The sequence below is a fragment of the Capricornis sumatraensis genome, chromosome 8, assembly GCF_032405125.1.
Source record: "Capricornis sumatraensis isolate serow.1 chromosome 8, serow.2, whole genome shotgun sequence".
Taxonomy (NCBI): Eukaryota; Metazoa; Chordata; class Mammalia; order Artiodactyla; family Bovidae; genus Capricornis; species Capricornis sumatraensis.
In genome coordinates, this window is record NC_091076.1 from 77,573,025 (window position 1) to 77,589,653 (window position 16,629).

The window sequence follows — 16,629 nt, forward strand, 5'->3', positions numbered from 1 at the left end:
TCGGGTTCAGCGGGTGTGCGCAGGCGCAGCCCTGAGTGGAGCTCGTGGGCGGGGCGGTCCCGTGGCGTCTGCGCTCTCGGGTAGGCGGGGCTAGGCGCGTGGTGGCCCCGCCGGCGCTGTTCGCCGGGTGTGACGCACTAATTGTGCGCCACCGCGGCCGGTGGGCCTGGGGCTCGAGGGAGGGGAAGGAGGAGGGGGAGGTGGTGGAGGTGGAGGCTGAAGCAGAGCAAGAGGCGGCCGCGGCGGGGCGGCGCGGCGCGCGGCCCAGAAGCGTTGGAATCCTGAATTGAGACGGCTGCGCCTGAAGACAGCAGAAGTCGTGGGGCCGCCGCCGCCGGAGAGATGAGCCGGGAAGCCTGAGGCCGGAGACGCCCGCCCTCGGGCCTGTCCGCCCGGCTTCCCCGCTCTGGGTGAGGACGCCCCCTCCCCTCCCCCCAGCTCTGCCACGGCCTCTCCCATTTCTGGACCCCATTCCCACCTAATGGGGGCCCAGGAGGCCCTCGAAGGGGCTTTATAAGGCCCTTGCACGCGGAGTCTCCCGAGCCTGTAGGACCACACCGGTGCTGGGACGCATTCGGGTCCCCAGGACGGAGCAGGAAGGGGGCTGGGCCAACCTGGCTCGGCTGAGTTCCGTCTCAGCGCGCCTTGACTCGGCTCCTTAAGCGCCATCCGGTTCTCTTTCAGTTTCCTCTAAAATCCTTCCCTTCTCATTAGATTCTATGACCTGAACCGTAGCCCTCGTATCCCCATTCCCTCCTGAGACGACCCGAACATGCCCACACACCCCATTCATTCCGCGGTGATGGAGAACTCTCTTCTCACTCTCGTTTACGGATTCCCGGCGGAAGTTGTGTTCTCACATATCTCTGTACCATGTCAGTATTCCCGTACTGAGCCATTTCCCTTATTAGCTCTCAATTAGGATATCCCTTGGGCCAATAGACTTGTGTTAGTGCTCAGTCGTGTCCGACTCTTTGCTATGGACTGTAGCCCGCCAGGCTCCTCTGTTCATGGAATTCTCCAGGCAAAAGAATACTGGAGTGGGTTGCCATTTCCTTCTCCAGGAAATTTCCTGACTCAGGAATAGAACCTAGGTCTCCTGCATTGTAGGCGGATTCTTTACCACCTGAGCTACCAGGGAAGCCCCTGGTGGTATTAAAGTAGAGAAGTGGAGCCTGCAAATACTAGGCTTGATGTGGGGATCTGAGAAATAAGAGCCCTGAGGCCTGCTGCTTAGCCATTCTTCCTTACCTCTAGCTGGTCAGGAGAGAGATGGTGGCACAGACTCTAAAGGGCAGCTTGTGGACCATGTTAACTATAAGGAAGATCTGAAGTTAGGAGTGGGCAGAGGAGGGGCTGGGGAGGGCTAAGATCCTGGGAGAGCAGGAGTCTCTTGCTGTGTTAAGACCTGGGTCTAAGGAAAGGAGTCCTGGTTTAGAAAAGCCAGTCATGTCTGCTTGAAATCTCTCTTTTCAGTAGTTTGTGTCTGATTGCAGAAGACGCATGTTGAGAAAGAGAGGCGGAATCTGGGGTGTAGGATGTTTGGATTCTGACACTCCAACTTTTGTTTTCCAGGCTATTGGAAGATGAAAGAGACTATACAAGGGACTGGGTCTTGGGGGCCTGAGCCTCCTGGACCCGGCATAGCCCCAGCTTTTTCAAGTCCCAGGCGGGAGCGTCTTCGTTGGCCCCCACCCCCCAAACCCCGACTCATATTAGGTGGAGGGTTTGGGCCAGACCCTGGGTCAGGGACCACAGTGCCAACCAGACGCCTCCCTGTCCCTCGGCCCTCTTTTGATGCCTCAGCTAGTGAAGAGGAGGAGGAAGAAGAGGACGACGAAGATGAAGATGAGGAGGAGGAAGTGGCAGCTTGGAGGCTGCCCCCCAGATGGGGTCAGCTGGGAGCTTCCCAGAGGCCTCGCCCTCCCCGCCCTACTCATCGGAAAACCTGTTCACAGCGCCGTCGCAGAGCTATGAGAGCCTTCCGGATGCTGCTGTACTCGAAAAGCACCTCGCTGACATTCCACTGGAAGCTTTGGGGGCGCCACCGGGGCCGGCGGCGGAACCTCGCACACCCCAAGAACCATCTTTCACCCCGGGAAGGGGCTGTGACACCACAGGTGCCATCCCCCTGCTGTCGTTTTGACTCCCCCCGGGGACCACCTCCACCCCGGCTGAGTCTGTTAGGTGCTCTCATGGCTGAGGATGGGGTGAGAGGGTCTCCACCAGTGCCCTCTGGGGCCCCCATGGAGGAAGATGGATTAAGGTGGACTCCAAAGTCTCCTCTGGGCCCTGACTCTGGTAAGGTGGGAATGGGGCAGAGGAGAGGGTGGAAAGGGCTAAGATCCTGGGAGACCAGGAGTCTCTTGCTGTGATAAGAGCTGGGTCTAAGGAAAGTAGGAGGGCAGAGAGAGAGATTGCAGAACAGTTGTGCAATGTTTTAAGCCCCACTCGGAGCAGGAACTAAGTCTGGGAAGAGAGTCAAGGCTGGGAAACAGGATTCCTAAGTAGGTGCCCTGTGCATAGATGAGAGAGGGAATCATGGTTTAGAAAAGCCAACCATATCTGCTTGAACACTCTCTTCATTTGGCCTCTGAGGGTAAGTGCCCCATGCATGTACATCTCATTCTTAAGAGTGGTGGGATGGATCTCTCTGGGTAGAGGAGTACATCACCTGGACAGTTGTATGTGACATTCTCACTCAGAATGTTTCTCTGTCGGAGAACCCCAACTAAACAACATCAGGCTCTGTCTTTATTAATTATTTGAGTATTTATTGAGTCTTTGCTGTATGCCAGGTACTATGCTAGGCATTATGAGAAATAGCTTTGAAATTTACATCTCTCTGAATCCTAATGTTTTCTTGCTCTCCTTCTGTTTTTGAGTACAGGCATACCTCATTTCATTGCTCTTCACTTTATTATACTCCAGAGACATTGCATTTTTTACAAATTGATGGTCTGTGGCAACACTGAGTAGAGCAAGTCTTATCAGTGCCATTTTTCCAACAGTATTTGCTCAGTAGCATGTCTGTGTCACGTTTTGGTTAATTCTTGAAATATTTCATTGCCTCCACCCCTGAAAAGATTACTGCTCACTGAAGGCTCAGAAGATAGCATTTTTAGCAATGAAGTTTTTAAAAATATTTTTATTTTATTGGAATATAGTTGATTTACAGTGTTGTGTTAGTTTCAGGTGTACAGCAAAGTGATTCAGTTATACATATATTCATTCTTTTTTAGATTCTTATGCAGGTTATTGGAGAACATTGAGTAGAATACCCTGTGCTATATATACTAAGTCCTATATTATATATAGTAGTGTGTATATGTTCATCCCAAGCTCCTGATTTATCGTTCCCCTCCACATTTCTCCTTTGGTAACTATAAGTTTGTTTTTAATATTTCTATAAGTTGGTTTCTGATTTGTAAATAAGTTCATTTTATCTTTTTTTAAAAATCAGCTTCCACATATGCATGATAGCGGTTTGTGTCTCTGACATCACTTAGTATGATAATCTCTAGGTCTATCCATGTTGCTGCAAATGGGAGTTTTTTTCATTCTTTATTTTATGGCTGAGTAACATGCCAGTGTTTACATAGGCCGCGTCATCTTTATCCATTCATCCGTTGATGAACGTTTAGATTGTTTCCATGTCTTGGCTGTTGTAAATAGTGCTGCAGTGAACATCAGGGTGCAGGTATCTTCAGATTAGGGTTTTCTCCAGATGTATGCCCAGGAGTGGGATTGCTGGGTCACCCGGTAGTTGCTGTTTTTAGTTAAGGAACCTCCATACTGTTCTCTAGTGATTTTACCACCTTACATTCCCACCAACAGTGTAGGAGGGTTCCCTTTTCTCCACACCCTCTCCAACCTTGTTTCTAGACTTTTTTCTTTTTAAGAAGACAGAGGTGGTTTATTTGTTTTTTGACTGTGCTGGGTCTTTGTTGCTGTGCATGGGCTTTCTCTAGTTGTCAAGAGTGGGGGCTCTTCTTCGTTGTGGTGGCTTCTCTTGTTGCGGAGCACAGGGTCTAGACACACGGGCTTAGTTGCTCTGTGTCATGTGGACTCTTCTCTGACCAGGGATCATGTTGGCAGGTGGATTCTCATCCACTGTACTACCAGGGAAGTCCTCGTTTGTAGACTTTTTGATGGTGGCCATTCTGACCAATGTGAGGTGATACCTCATTGTAGTTTTGATGTGCATTTCTCTGATGATTAGTGATGTTGAGCATCTTTTCATGTGTAATAAAGTATTTTTCAATTAGCTTTTTAGATATAATGTTGCACACTTAATAAATTATAGTTTAGTAAAGGTAAGTTTTATATGCACCAGGAAACCCCCAAATTTGTGTGACTCAGCTTATTACAATATTTGCTTTATTGTAGTGGTCTGGAAGCAAACCCGCAATATCTCTGAGGTATGCCTGTAATAACTCTTCCTCTCTGTCCCTTATAACCTCTTGAACATAATTGTCTCATGCTTTAGGGTTTTCATTCTTTAGTGTTTGTACTGGTGGATTTTGTTTCAGTTCCTCCTTCTCGTGGTCTTATAATTTGCGTGCCTCATTTACTCTTCCCATTGTTCTTTGATCTGAGTGAGTTTCTTGCCTCCATCCTATTTCCCCTGCGCTGCAGGTCTCCTCTCTTGTACTCTGCCCAATGGCTTTGGGGGACCACTTGGGCCAGAAGGAGAGCGAAGTCTGGCACCCCCTGATGCCAGCATTCTCATCAGCAATGTGTGCAGCATCGGGGACCACGTGGCCCAGGAGCTTTTTCAGGGCTCAGATGTGGGCACTGCAGAAGAGGCCGAGCGGCCTGGGGAGAAAGCTGGCCAGCACAGCCCTCTGCGGGAGGAGCATGTCACCTGTGTGCAGAGTAAGGAGCCCTCCAGGATCTCGTCTTTCCTCTTAGCTGACTGTGAGATTGGAATCTGGAGTCTCACTTTTCTCTCCTCCCTCCACTCAGGCATCTTGGATGAATTCCTTCAGACTTACGGCAGCCTCATCCCCCTCAGCACAGATGAGGTAGTGGAGAAACTAGAGGACATTTTCCAGCAGGAGTTCTCTGCACCTTCCAGGTGAGGCATGAAAGAGATGCCCTTTGGAAGAGGGCTGGGACCTGAGAGATGGGGAGAGAATGCTGCTGCCTTTTCTCCCATAGGGATGTAGTCGGGGAGGAGGAGGAAGCTAGAACTGAAGGGGAGGAATCTGCAGACAAGGTGCCAAGCCCCCGTGAGCCACCCGGGAGGGCCTTTACCTGGGACCCTGAAATACCACGTGGACCTAAGTATTCCTGTGCTTCTTACAGGGGAGTGTGCCTTTAGCAAGTCCTCCAAAGGACCCATGACCCAAAGAAAAAGTTTTAGATTCTTATTCTAGGCAGTAGAAGGTACTCTGTGCCCAAGCCACCGCCCCCACACCAATCTCTTGCATGACTCAACCCTTGGCCTACCCAGGAAGGGCCTGGTGCTGCAGTTGATCCAGTCATACCAGCGGATGCCAGGCAATGCCATGGTGAGGGGCTTCCGAGTCACCTATAAGCGGCATGTGCTGACCATGGATGACCTGGGGACTTTGTATGGACAGAACTGGCTCAATGACCAGGTAAGGAGGTGTGGAGAAACAGGCCCAAGAGGGGGTTTGGGGAACAACGTGTTTGGGGCCCTCTCTGTGGGGAAGCCCTGTACCCATGCCACACCCTCCGTGGCAAGTGGCCTCCCATCTTCTCCTCAGGTGATGAACATGTACGGAGACCTGGTCATGGACACAGTCCCTGAAAAGGTAGGCCTAACCAGATACTTCAGTCCCTGGAAAAACTTTGGAAGTTTTAAGCAGCTTTTTCAGTCTCTTTCATGTCTTACATTTTACATAAAGAGGGTCTTTCTTTCTGGGGAGTGGTAGTAGAAGGTAATTTGTTAAATTCAAATTTGTAATCTTGGTCCTGAACTTTTCAATTCTAATCCTTTCCCCTAGTCTGTAGTGTTTTTCCCCAATGGCTAACCCCACAAATCAGGGTGGGAAGTTATAAGATGAGGTTGAAAACAGTTTGTGCTTTTTCCCTTTAGTAAGTTGGACTGGAGTTTGTGGAAACCAGTCCTTAGAGCTGTGATGAAGTGGAATGGGCGGGGGAGAGGACACGTGGCGGGAGGGCCTGCGGTCTGTTGATTCCACCTGGCTCTTTTGTATCATTGGCACAGGTGCATTTCTTCAACAGTTTCTTCTATGATAAACTCCGTACCAAAGGTTATGATGGGGTGAAAAGGTGGACCAAAAACGTGAGTTATGAATTCACATCTTATGTAACACCTTGCCTCTAAAGAAGAGTTCTGTTTCCTATGAATCCTTTCCCCAACCCTGTTCATTCAGACTTTCAAGTATTTATTAAATGTCTTTTGTGTGCCAGGTACTGTTCTGGGCATTAAGAATACAGTATTAAATAAGGAAAACTTATTGCCTTTTAGGGGTGAGAATCAATAAGCCAGTTAAAGTACAGCTGGTGATAATTTGCTGTAAACAATAGTAATGTGGTAGCATGGGGCTGGGTACTTTAGATAGGGTGGTTTGGGAAGGCTTCTCTTAGCTGATACTTGAGTGAGGAGGAGCCAACCCTGTGCACATCTGGGCAAGGGTATACTAAGCAAAGGGAACACCAGGAACATGGGACACAGAGCAAGAAAGAACATTTGAGGATCAGAGGGCCCGTGTGGCTGCCTGTGTGGTTGGAGCAGAGTGAGCAAAGGAAAAAGCATAGAAAATTTGGTCAGAGAGTAGATCCTGTGAGGTGTGGAGGGCAGGTCAACCAGGGTAGATTTTATTCTTTGTGGTCTAAGAAGCCATTGAAGAGCGTCAAGCAATCTGGGAAGTGACTCATGTTTTAAACTCCTGTTTGGTGATAGAGGGAAAGGGGGCAAAAGTGGAAGCAGGCAGACTAAACAGAGTAGCTGAGAAGTCCTGATGAGAAACTTGGACCAGAGTGGTCAGTGTGGAAATACTGATAGAAGTAGTTTTATTTAGGGTAGCTCTTGCAGGTAGAACCAATAGGACTTTCTGATGGATTGGACATGAGAGATGAGGAAAACATAGCAGTCAAGGATGATGCCTAGGTTTTTGGCCTAAGTTACCGGGGAATATAATTAAGGCGGAGGGCAGCAGGTTTGGTGGGGTGGGAAAGAGTTCTTTTCTCCATTCCGATTAGTTTACCTGTCCTCCAATTCAAAGGCCAGGAAATTTCTATAGTGAGGTAGGGCCATTGCCTCTAGCATTTCTTAATTCCTGTTTCCCTGTAGAGGTGGGGTGACATGCATCGGAAAGAACTTGGCTTTCTCTATGCCTGTGTTTAAATTCCACCTCTGTCATCTCTTACTTCTCTCACCTTGAGCAAGTTGCTTTACTTTTCCAAACCAGTTTCCTCATGAGAACTATGTTTCAGAATTGTTGTGTTAACTGACTAAGCATCTGTTAGGTGCCATGCATTGTTCTTAGTGTATTACGGATATCGTTGTTCTTAGTGTATTGTGGATATTAATTAGTTCAATCTGTGTAACAAACAGGTGAGGGTAGATACTGTTATTTTCAGTCTTACAGAAAAAGGAATTGAGGTATAGAGTTACTAAGTAACTTGCTTGGGTCATAAGCTAGTACATGGAGGAGCTGAGTTTGAACCCTGAGAGTCTGGCTCCAGGATCTTGAACCTACTAAGCACTTGTACCTTTAATGTGTAAAAAGTACCTGGCCTATCCTGGGCCCTCCAGTGTTTGTTCTGTACCACCTCCTCTGTCTTGCTTTCCTCCTTAAGCCCAAGAATCCAGACATCCAGATGCTGGGCCTTGCTTCACAGTCCAGGGGCTGGGTGTTGAGTTCTTCCACTTAGTTCCTTGCCTGCTCCTCCTTTAGAACTCTCATAACAATTAGCAGGATTCCTGTGCTGTCTTACCTGACCTCCATCCCTGCCTCCTTAGGTGGACATCTTCAATAAAGAGCTCCTGCTAATCCCCATCCACCTGGAGGTGCATTGGTCCCTCATCTCTGTTGACGTGAGGCAGCGCACCATCACCTATTTTGACTCGCAGCGCACCCTGAACCGCCGCTGCCCTAAGGTTTGAGAGGGAAGGGAGAGATGGGCAGAATGTGGGGAGGAGATCCAGTGGCAAGGCATTTCAGGCAGAAGGTTGGGTTTTAGGTCTCTGATGAGCAACCTGGGCTTGGTGCCTGTGACCAGCACAGCTTGGGTTCAGTTGGGAAATGAAGAGGCTCACTTCCTCCTTTCCTCCATCTACACAGCATATTGCCAAGTATCTGCAGGCAGAGGCAGTGAAGAAAGACCGGCTGGATTTCCACCAGGGCTGGAAAGGTTACTTCAAAATGGTAAGTTCCTAGAGGAGGTTTAAGCAGGGTTGGGGTGGTAGGGGGTGTGGTAGGACGCAGAAGTTGAAGCTATACCCTTAGGGTCTCCAGGAGAAGGGCTTACCTTCTTTTTATTCTCCAGAATGTGGCCAGGCAGAATAATGACAGTGACTGTGGCGCCTTTGTGTTGCAGGTAAGCAGATACTAGGTGGGTTAAAGAGAGTTGGGAGGGAGGGGGAAGCTGTTCGGCCTCCCTCATTTGACTTAGGACCACTTACGCAGTGGGAGTAACCCTACATGTTAGAATGCAGAAACCGTGATTTCATTGGTCCTCTTTTGGCTTCTCCATACCTTGTTGGGACGGGATCCTTGGGCTCTGGCCCTGATATAGCTGCCTCTGATCCCCAGTGCAAAGTGTTTTTGTTAAACACTTGATATTTTATGTACCAAATAGGAACCTTGGCTTTATAGTCAGATTTTTTTGAACCCCAGCCTATGGGACCTTGGTTTCGTTTGTTTGTGAAATGGGAATATTTTTGGAAAGATCCTGTGAGAGGTATATCAGAAGAAATATGTAGCACAGGTCCTACTGGGTAGCGGGGAGGTGGGGCGTGCTCAGTAGGTGGTTCTCATGGCCTGCTTTGTTAACCCCAGTATTGCAAGCACCTGGCCCTGTCTCAGCCATTCAGCTTCACTCAGCAGGACATGCCCAAACTTCGTCGGCAGATCTACAAGGAGCTGTGTCACTGCAAACTCACTGTGTGAGCCTCGTATCCCAGGCCTCAAGCCCATTCGTTAATGGGCAGGGGAACATGGGAGACCCTTCCCAAGAAACTCAAGTTCCTTTTGTCTTTAGCCTCTTTCCACCCAGTTCCCTTTGGTTTTTCATATTTAAATGTTTTGATTTCTGTATTTTTTTTCCCTTTGAGAGAATACTTGTTGATTTCTGATGTTCAAGGGGTGGCCATGGAAAATCCCCTATTTCCCGCTGTCTGCAAGGGAGTATGGCCTTGTGGCCTGGGTGGGGCAGTCATCTCCCTTCCATGTGCAGGGGCGGGGGTGGGGGGCAGAAAAATCTAGGGGTGGTGGGCGGGCAATGGGATTACTGCCTGCCAAATCGTCAAACATTTTTTATATATATATATAAATGCCACGGTCCTCCTCTGTCAATAAAGGATCCTTTGGAGATACATAGTGGTGGTCTTCCTTAAGGGGCCTCAACCTAGTGGATATGCTCTCAGGCTTTCCTCCAGCCAGTGCTGTTAGCTTCCCCTTATGGGATTTAAGACTCCTGGGGCGAGCTTTCCATCCGTGGCTCAGACAGCACCACCACCATGCCGTCCACAAAAAGAATCCCCCAGTGGAGGGCGCCAAGCTGCAAGTACGGAGGGTTGGTAAGCCTCAAAAATAAGGGAGCTTGAGAGGTGCTAAAGTTGGGGAAACAGCACACTTAAGGGGGCCGGCAGTATTTATGACAGCAACCCCAGATGCTAGTAAACTCATAAATCAGTTTACTCCACCCGTTCTTCCAGCCCAGGAACCCTCCTAGCCGCTGGGGTATGGTTCTTGATTCCATTATCTCTGCACATTCGGGGTTGGTGTCCGACTTATCGTTGGTGCAGGAGAGAACAAAATTAAACGTAGGTCCAGTGGAGACCTGGAGTAGAGATCGACGAAAGTGGTAGTCCCGGGAGCCCGGAAGTCCCTGGAGGCTGAAACCTCGCCCCCTTTGCCTGATAGGGCGCGCTAGGCCACATGACCAGGGCACTATCGCCTCCGCACGTGTAGGGGTGCAGGGCCTCAAGATGGCTGCCAGGCCTCGAGGCCTGACTCCCGTACGTCACTTCCGTACCGGCAAGAAAGGCGGGTCCTTTAGCCAATGAGGCTGCGGGGCGGGTCTTCATCTTGATAGGCGCTCAAGTTACCCAATGGTGGCTGCGTGCCAGGGCGCCTACGAATTGACGTCACGCCGGGTTGCTGAGAGGCGGCAGGCGGGGCCGAGGCGGTCAAGCCAATGTAATGGCTGGGGCGGGGTCGAGCGCTCTATAAGTTGTCGATAGGCGGGCACTCCGCCCTAGTTTCTAAGGATCATGTCTGCGAGTCAGGATTCCCGGTAAGAAAGATATTTGTAAGAGGTTGTGGCTACTTACTTTGCTACCCTTTTCGAAGACTCCAGTGGGGGGAGTTGAGGCCCCCCCAGCCCCAGGCCCCCCAGCGTTGAGGGGAGACTCAAGACGGGAGGATCCGTCGCGTGGAGGGGGGGGGGTGAGGGGCGGGTCCACGACCGACGTTGCCGCCAGGCCCTGGGAGAGGCCGAGGACAGCTCGGCTTTCGGGACCTAGCTCGCGAGGTTAGTGAGGGATCCTCGACCGACGCGGTACGCGAAGCCCCGTCACTGAGTCGGGCGGCGAGGTCGCGACTTTTAGTAGGGAAAGGTATAGAGGCGGGCGTGCGTGGCCCGAAGCCGCCGGTCCGATTGCCTTACTGCCGGAGGGAGGGCTCGCGCGCTCGGGGTTCCGGAGGATTCTGACGGTGCCACTCGCCGAAGGCGGGGGTCCCTGGGTCTATAAATCCAGTCGCTTAGTCGCGTGGAGCTATGGGTCGGGGGAGAAGAAGCCGGCCGTTCAGTGTGCTGGTTTTCTTGACGGCCAGGACCGAGCCTAATCCCGAGGAGCGGCCGCGTGAGGCACCGGGAGCCCACCCGGCGCCGGGCGGGCGGGTCCATTTTGCCGCACAAGTCGGGCAATTGGCAAACTGCGGATGGGCAGGTCCACTTTCCTTCAGGGGTGAGCGGCCTGAGGTATGGGAGGGCGACGCCATTTCGCGACGGGGGCGGGCGGGATGTGGATTGTTCCCTGTAGTGTGTGTGGCGGGGCGGGGGGGGCCGTTGCCGGGTGGTCGAGGGAGCAAGCACATGGCTGCTCGAGGCGTTCCCCTCCCCCAGTCCGCTTCGCTGCTAAGTGTTGTGCAATCTCCCCATTTGCTAGCTCGGCTGGGGCTCATTGTGCGTGAGGCCGCCACCGCCCGCGGCCTCCCACATCCGGGCACTGTGAGGGGGGGAGATGGGCTGGAGGGAGTGGGGGAGGTGCGGGCGGTGTGACGTGGGGGGAAGGGGATGTCCTACCCCGGCGTCTGGGAGGTGGAGGGCGGGATTTCCGGCAGGCAGGGGCCTCGGGAGGTGCACGCGCTTGGGTTTGGAGCGCCGGACCCGGGACACGTGGGCCGGGAGGCAAGCACCACCTTAAGCCACCCCTTAAGCGCAGCGCAGTTCCTTCCAGCCTTTGGGTCTTAACGGAGCGTTACTCCATCGTGTCAGGGTGGCTTGGCCTGAGCCGCTCCCGGGATGGAGCAAAGGCTTGACTCAGTTGTAAAATGACTTGCGTCTTACTGGAACTCGTGGGGGTGGCAATAGGGAGTGAAGGCTGATGGCATCATGCAAAGCCGGTTGCTGGTAGGAAGAGATTGCTTGTCAGGATTTCTACATACTCCTGTTTTTAAACCAACAGATCCAGAGACAATGGCCCCGATGGGATGGAACCCGAAGGCGTCATCGAGGTGAGGCTGGATCCCTCCCACCATTATCTTTCAACTCTGGGAAAGGCAGTGCTAGCAGCATTATTTCGATTTTGCACTGGGGGTCAATGAATAAAACCAGAACCCAGGATTCAACTGTGCTACTTAGCTTAAAACCCCCAGATAGGTAGGAAATATCTAATTCCTTTATGGTAGTATATAATACTTACTGTTTGAAACATGTCATCCAAATTCTGTTCTCCTTTGTATTAACAGCCAGCTTCACTGTTTACAGGTGGGTTGACCCCTAGGGTGGTTTCCCAGGCTGAGTAGAACCAACCAGCTGGCTTCCTTGGATTAAAGAGAGATTGTGGGTTCTGAGGTGTCAGTGCAGGTAAAGGGGCTTGTTTGCTCTTATACAAGAGCACAGCCCCATTTCTCTTGATTCTTTGGCTTCCTGCAGAGTAACTGGAATGAGATCGTCGACAGCTTTGATGACATGAACCTCTCAGAGTCACTCCTCCGTGGCATATATGCCTATGGTTTTGAGAAGCCCTCTGCCATCCAGCAGCGAGCCATTCTTCCTTGTATCAAGGGTAAGATCCCTCTGCCCTACAACAAGTTCTGAACTGTCCCTGATCTGGGTAGAGTGGCACCTGGTTGGTGGCGCCTGTCTCATATCAGTGAGGGACAAAACAACTCCTTGTTTATCCCAGCTTGGCTTTTGCTCTGTGCCCATGCCTGGTTCATGCCCTGGACACATGGATTGACTGCTGGTTTAATCCCTGAGGTAGTGTTTTGGCCATATCATGTTGGCTTTTTACAGCTATATTTCTAGACTAATTTTGTTGCAGTACTAAATGACTGAAACTTGGCTTAGTTTTCAGTTCTGTTCCTGTTTGGGTACTACGTTGTCAAAAAGTCTGAAGCACTTACTGCTGAGCACATAACATCTCTGTTGGTCGCTTATTGATCTCATTCAGCAGGGCTTTTGAATGTCCCATGATTCCCAAGAATGCTTTCTACCATGTCAAATTTCTCTCCCAATTTGTGTTTAGGTTATGATGTGATTGCTCAAGCCCAATCTGGGACTGGGAAAACGGCCACTTTTGCCATATCAATTCTGCAACAGATTGAATTAGATCTAAAGGCCACCCAGGCCTTGGTCCTGGCACCCACTAGAGAGTTGGCCCAGCAGGTGAGTTTACTTTCCTTCCCCTGAGGGGCTCATTTAGAAATGATCTGCAGAAACCAGAAGTATGTACCCTAACTACCACTGTTTTTAGAACTGAAGTAAGGGGAAAACAGGTGATGTGAAGTCGGTTGATGACATCCAAGTCTCAAGACTTACTAGGTTAATTATAAGCTTTTTTTTCTTACACCAAACACTATAAGCATCCCTTACTCCACCCATTTCCTGAGTCAGATGAAAAGGCTGCTGGGTGGAGCCTGGCTGGCTGGGCAAGTTTGGCCATTTTATGAACAAAACTCCCTGGCAATGGGCAAAGAGGCACCTGATTGGTGGTGTTGCTCTTATATCAGTCAGGGGCAAAGCAGATGTCTAGTCCTTTGTTCATCCTAGCTTGATGCCTGGATTGGTGGCCAGAGCTATTTCATGCCTGGGGCACATAAAATGTAGGGCTGTTTTCCTTAACCTTGAAAACATCAGAAACCCGTCGCATGAGTTGACTGCTAATTGAGTTTAAGGGGATGCATTCTTGTAATGTTCTATGGAGCTGTCATGGTCATTCTGTGCCTGACTTCCGAACAAAGATAATGTAAGGAAGAAGTTACCGTAAAGCTCTCCTCTGGGGCCTTAGGGTCCAGAATATGATTTGAAAGTGAAGATCTAACATAGATTCTATGGGGCAGGAGTATGTTAGGTCTCAAAGAGTTGGAAAGAATTGAGTGTTTAAAATGGGGCCTGGCAGTTGGAGCTAATACACAGGCACTGTTCTTATTCTGATTCAGATACAGAAGGTAGTTATGGCCTTAGGAGATTACATGGGTGCCTCGTGCCATGCCTGCATTGGGGGTACCAATGTACGTGCTGAGGTGCAGAAGCTGCAGATGGAAGCCCCCCATATCATCGTGGGTACCCCAGGCCGTGTGTTCGACATGCTTAACCGGAGATACTTGTGTGAGTGCATCTGCTTTCTAGTCCTCTGGGTCACTTCCATATGCATGCTTTTTTCCAGTTTCTTAGTTTGGTTATAATTTCATTTCCAATGATATCCTCTGAAAGAGCTGCTCTGTGATGAACTCCATGCGTGTCATCTGAGCCTGGCTTCTCTGTCATCTCAGCCCAGGTAGTGTTCTACTTCCCAAGGCTGTTGTCTTGCCTGGAAAGGGGATCCCAGGCAAAGGATCAACCTTTGTATTCTGAGAGCAGACTGCCTATCTGTTCTTTATCAGGATAGCTAGGTATATTTCAGATTTTTAAATAACTACCCGTTGGTGTTTCCTTTTTCTTGTAGCTCCCAAATACATCAAGATGTTTGTACTGGATGAAGCTGATGAAATGTTAAGCCGTGGATTCAAGGACCAGATCTATGACATATTCCAGAAGCTCAACAGCAACACCCAGGTGAGGACAGGGCATTGGGGTTGTCTTGCTTGTATGGCTTAAAGCTTTGGATATAGGTTGTGGTATGCTTGGGGGTGATAATAGAAGAGCATTTATCAACTGCCAGGGAAACTACGGAATTCTGGAGTATTCCCTACCCTGAAGCTGCTTTTATTTTTAATTAGGTGGTTTTGCTGTCAGCTACAATGCCTTCTGATGTGCTTGAGGTGACCAAGAAGTTCATGAGGGACCCAATTAGAATTCTTGTCAAGAAGGAAGAGTTGACACTGGAGGGTATCCGTCAATTCTACATCAATGTGGAACGAGAGGTGGGGCGCAGTGCAGGAGGCGGACCTGGTGGTGAGTTGTTGGGTATAGCCCCTGACTGATCTCCCCACCCCCACCCCCCCCCAGGAGTGGAAGCTGGACACACTGTGCGACTTGTATGAAACCCTGACCATTACCCAGGCAGTCATCTTCATCAACACCCGAAGGAAGGTGGATTGGCTCACCGAGAAGATGCATGCCCGAGACTTCACCGTCTCTGCCATGGTGAGGTTTCTCTACATTGTTTACCACCACAGTAAAACATGTGAAGAGTATTACTTACAGCCACTTCTCTCAGAAGCAACAGACCCACCCTTTACACCATTTCATTTCCTGTTTTAGCACGGAGACATGGACCAAAAAGAACGCGACGTTATCATGAGGGAGTTCCGCTCTGGCTCTAGCAGAGTATTGATTACCACTGACCTACTGGTGAGTAGAGGGGCATTTGGACAAGACTGGAAGGAAGGGGAGAGAATCCAAGGTGATTCCCTCTTCCAAGGGGCCTACTAGTGCCCCTCTTCAGGAAAGTAGCAACTTGGAATAAAATCTGGCACGCCTCAGGTTTCTGAGGAAAAGGGGGTGTTTATTTCCTTTGCCTTCCTTTGGCTGCCTACATGTATGGTTAATTCTGGATAGACTTGTGCTTTCTCAGTCATACCCTGAAACTGCCTTCTTTCTTTACATAGGCCAGAGGCATTGATGTACAGCAAGTTTCCTTAGTCATCAACTATGACCTCCCCACTAATAGGGAAAACTATATCCACAGGTAAAAGAAAATCTGGTCTTGTTAACCAGCCCAGTCCCTCTCTTGCCCAGTCCTCCCTACAGAGAAGCTTCTGATTTTTCTATTTTCCTTATCCTCACTTGTTCCAGAATTGGTCGTGGTGGACGTTTCGGCCGTAAGGGTGTGGCTATTAACATGGTGACAGAAGAGGACAAGAGGACTCTTCGAGATATCGAGACCTTCTACAACACCTCCATTGAGGAGATGCCCCTCAATGTTGCTGACCTCATCTGAGGGGGGCTGTTGTGCTACCTAGCACCAGCCAGGGATGAAACCTTGGAGGGCGCTGAGGAGCAGCAGGAGGGGGGAGGGAAGGGAGCCAAGGGATGGACATCTTGTCATTTTTTTTTCTTTTTTTTTTTCTTTGACTCTTTGAATAAATGTCACTTTTTGAGGCAAAAGAAGGAACCGTGAACATTTTAGACACCCTTTTCTTTGGGGTAGGCGCCGTCTTCTCCCAAAAACACTAATCCATTTCCCTAACCTAGTCAACCTCGAAACCCCAGAGGCTCTCCCACCCCAGCTGAATTCCTCTGAAAACATTGATTCAGTAGGGGCTACAATTTTGCTCCACCTCATCTGCTGGGCCAAATCTGGAGGGCGAACCCCTGAGCGAGGTAGTCCAGGGGATTGTCCCCAGGCGGGGGGGAGCAGGGGAGAGAAAATGGTAGCCATTTTTACATTGTTTTGTATAGTATTTATTGATTCAGGAAACACACACAAAATTCTGAATAAAATGACTTGGAAACTGCCTGCCTTGGCTTCTCATTTCTTCCCTCCTCTTCCCTCCCACCTGCTGTTGGGTACAGCTGTATTGCCCCCGCCCCTGCTAATAGTTAACTTTCTGTTGCACTTTCTTGTTGACTGGAAAATGGTCATATTAACCCGGGGGTATGACCTTTACATAGGGGTTGAGCAAGGACCATCATAAGCACCTCACATGTCTCAGCAAAGAGGAAGTGATGGAGGGAAAAGGGAGTGCTACATCCTAGTGAGCTCTCCCATAGAGGGGCTGCTGCCTCTGTAATCACTTGTTGCAACTGCCAAGCATATTTTGCTGAGGAAGACAAATCCATAAGGAACAACTTCCC

The 16,629-nt window shown here is 49.9% G+C and overlaps 2 protein-coding genes and 4 non-coding genes across 6 annotated transcripts; all 6 read left to right on the forward strand.

Moving 5' to 3' along the window:
* Window positions 1–231: 231 nt before the first annotated feature.
* SENP3 (SUMO specific peptidase 3) lies at window positions 232–9,357 on the forward strand. Its single transcript, XM_068977122.1, has 11 exons — window positions 232–410; window positions 1,576–2,301; window positions 4,639–4,878; window positions 4,969–5,080; window positions 5,459–5,606; window positions 5,736–5,783; window positions 6,200–6,277; window positions 7,961–8,098; window positions 8,283–8,366; window positions 8,488–8,538; window positions 9,000–9,357. The coding sequence occupies exons 2-11, from the start codon at window positions 1,587–1,589 to the stop codon at window positions 9,108–9,110; spliced, it is 1,725 nt and encodes a 574-aa protein (XP_068833223.1). The 5' UTR covers window positions 232–410; window positions 1,576–1,586; the 3' UTR covers window positions 9,111–9,357.
* A 1,070-nt stretch (window positions 9,358–10,427) lies between these two features.
* Window positions 10,428–16,290, forward strand: EIF4A1 (eukaryotic translation initiation factor 4A1). Its single transcript, XM_068976263.1, has 11 exons — window positions 10,428–10,458; window positions 11,852–11,900; window positions 12,322–12,454; window positions 12,917–13,056; window positions 13,830–13,998; window positions 14,336–14,445; window positions 14,610–14,753; window positions 14,839–14,976; window positions 15,094–15,183; window positions 15,441–15,520; window positions 15,628–16,290. The coding sequence occupies exons 1-11, from the start codon at window positions 10,436–10,438 to the stop codon at window positions 15,770–15,772; spliced, it is 1,221 nt and encodes a 406-aa protein (XP_068832364.1). The 5' UTR covers window positions 10,428–10,435; the 3' UTR covers window positions 15,773–16,290.
* LOC138084911 (small nucleolar RNA SNORA48) lies at window positions 12,489–12,623 on the forward strand. Its single transcript, XR_011145310.1, has one exon. It is a non-coding gene; the product is annotated as a small nucleolar RNA SNORA48 (small nucleolar RNA).
* Window positions 13,346–13,490, forward strand: LOC138084912 (small nucleolar RNA SNORA48). Its single transcript, XR_011145311.1, has one exon. It is a non-coding gene; the product is annotated as a small nucleolar RNA SNORA48 (small nucleolar RNA).
* Window positions 14,108–14,248, forward strand: LOC138084933 (small nucleolar RNA SNORD10). Its single transcript, XR_011145328.1, has one exon. It is a non-coding gene; the product is annotated as a small nucleolar RNA SNORD10 (small nucleolar RNA).
* On the forward strand, window positions 15,229–15,372 carry LOC138084880 (small nucleolar RNA SNORA67). The gene has a single exon (XR_011145283.1). It is a non-coding gene; the product is annotated as a small nucleolar RNA SNORA67 (small nucleolar RNA).
* Window positions 16,291–16,629: the final 339 nt, after the last annotated feature.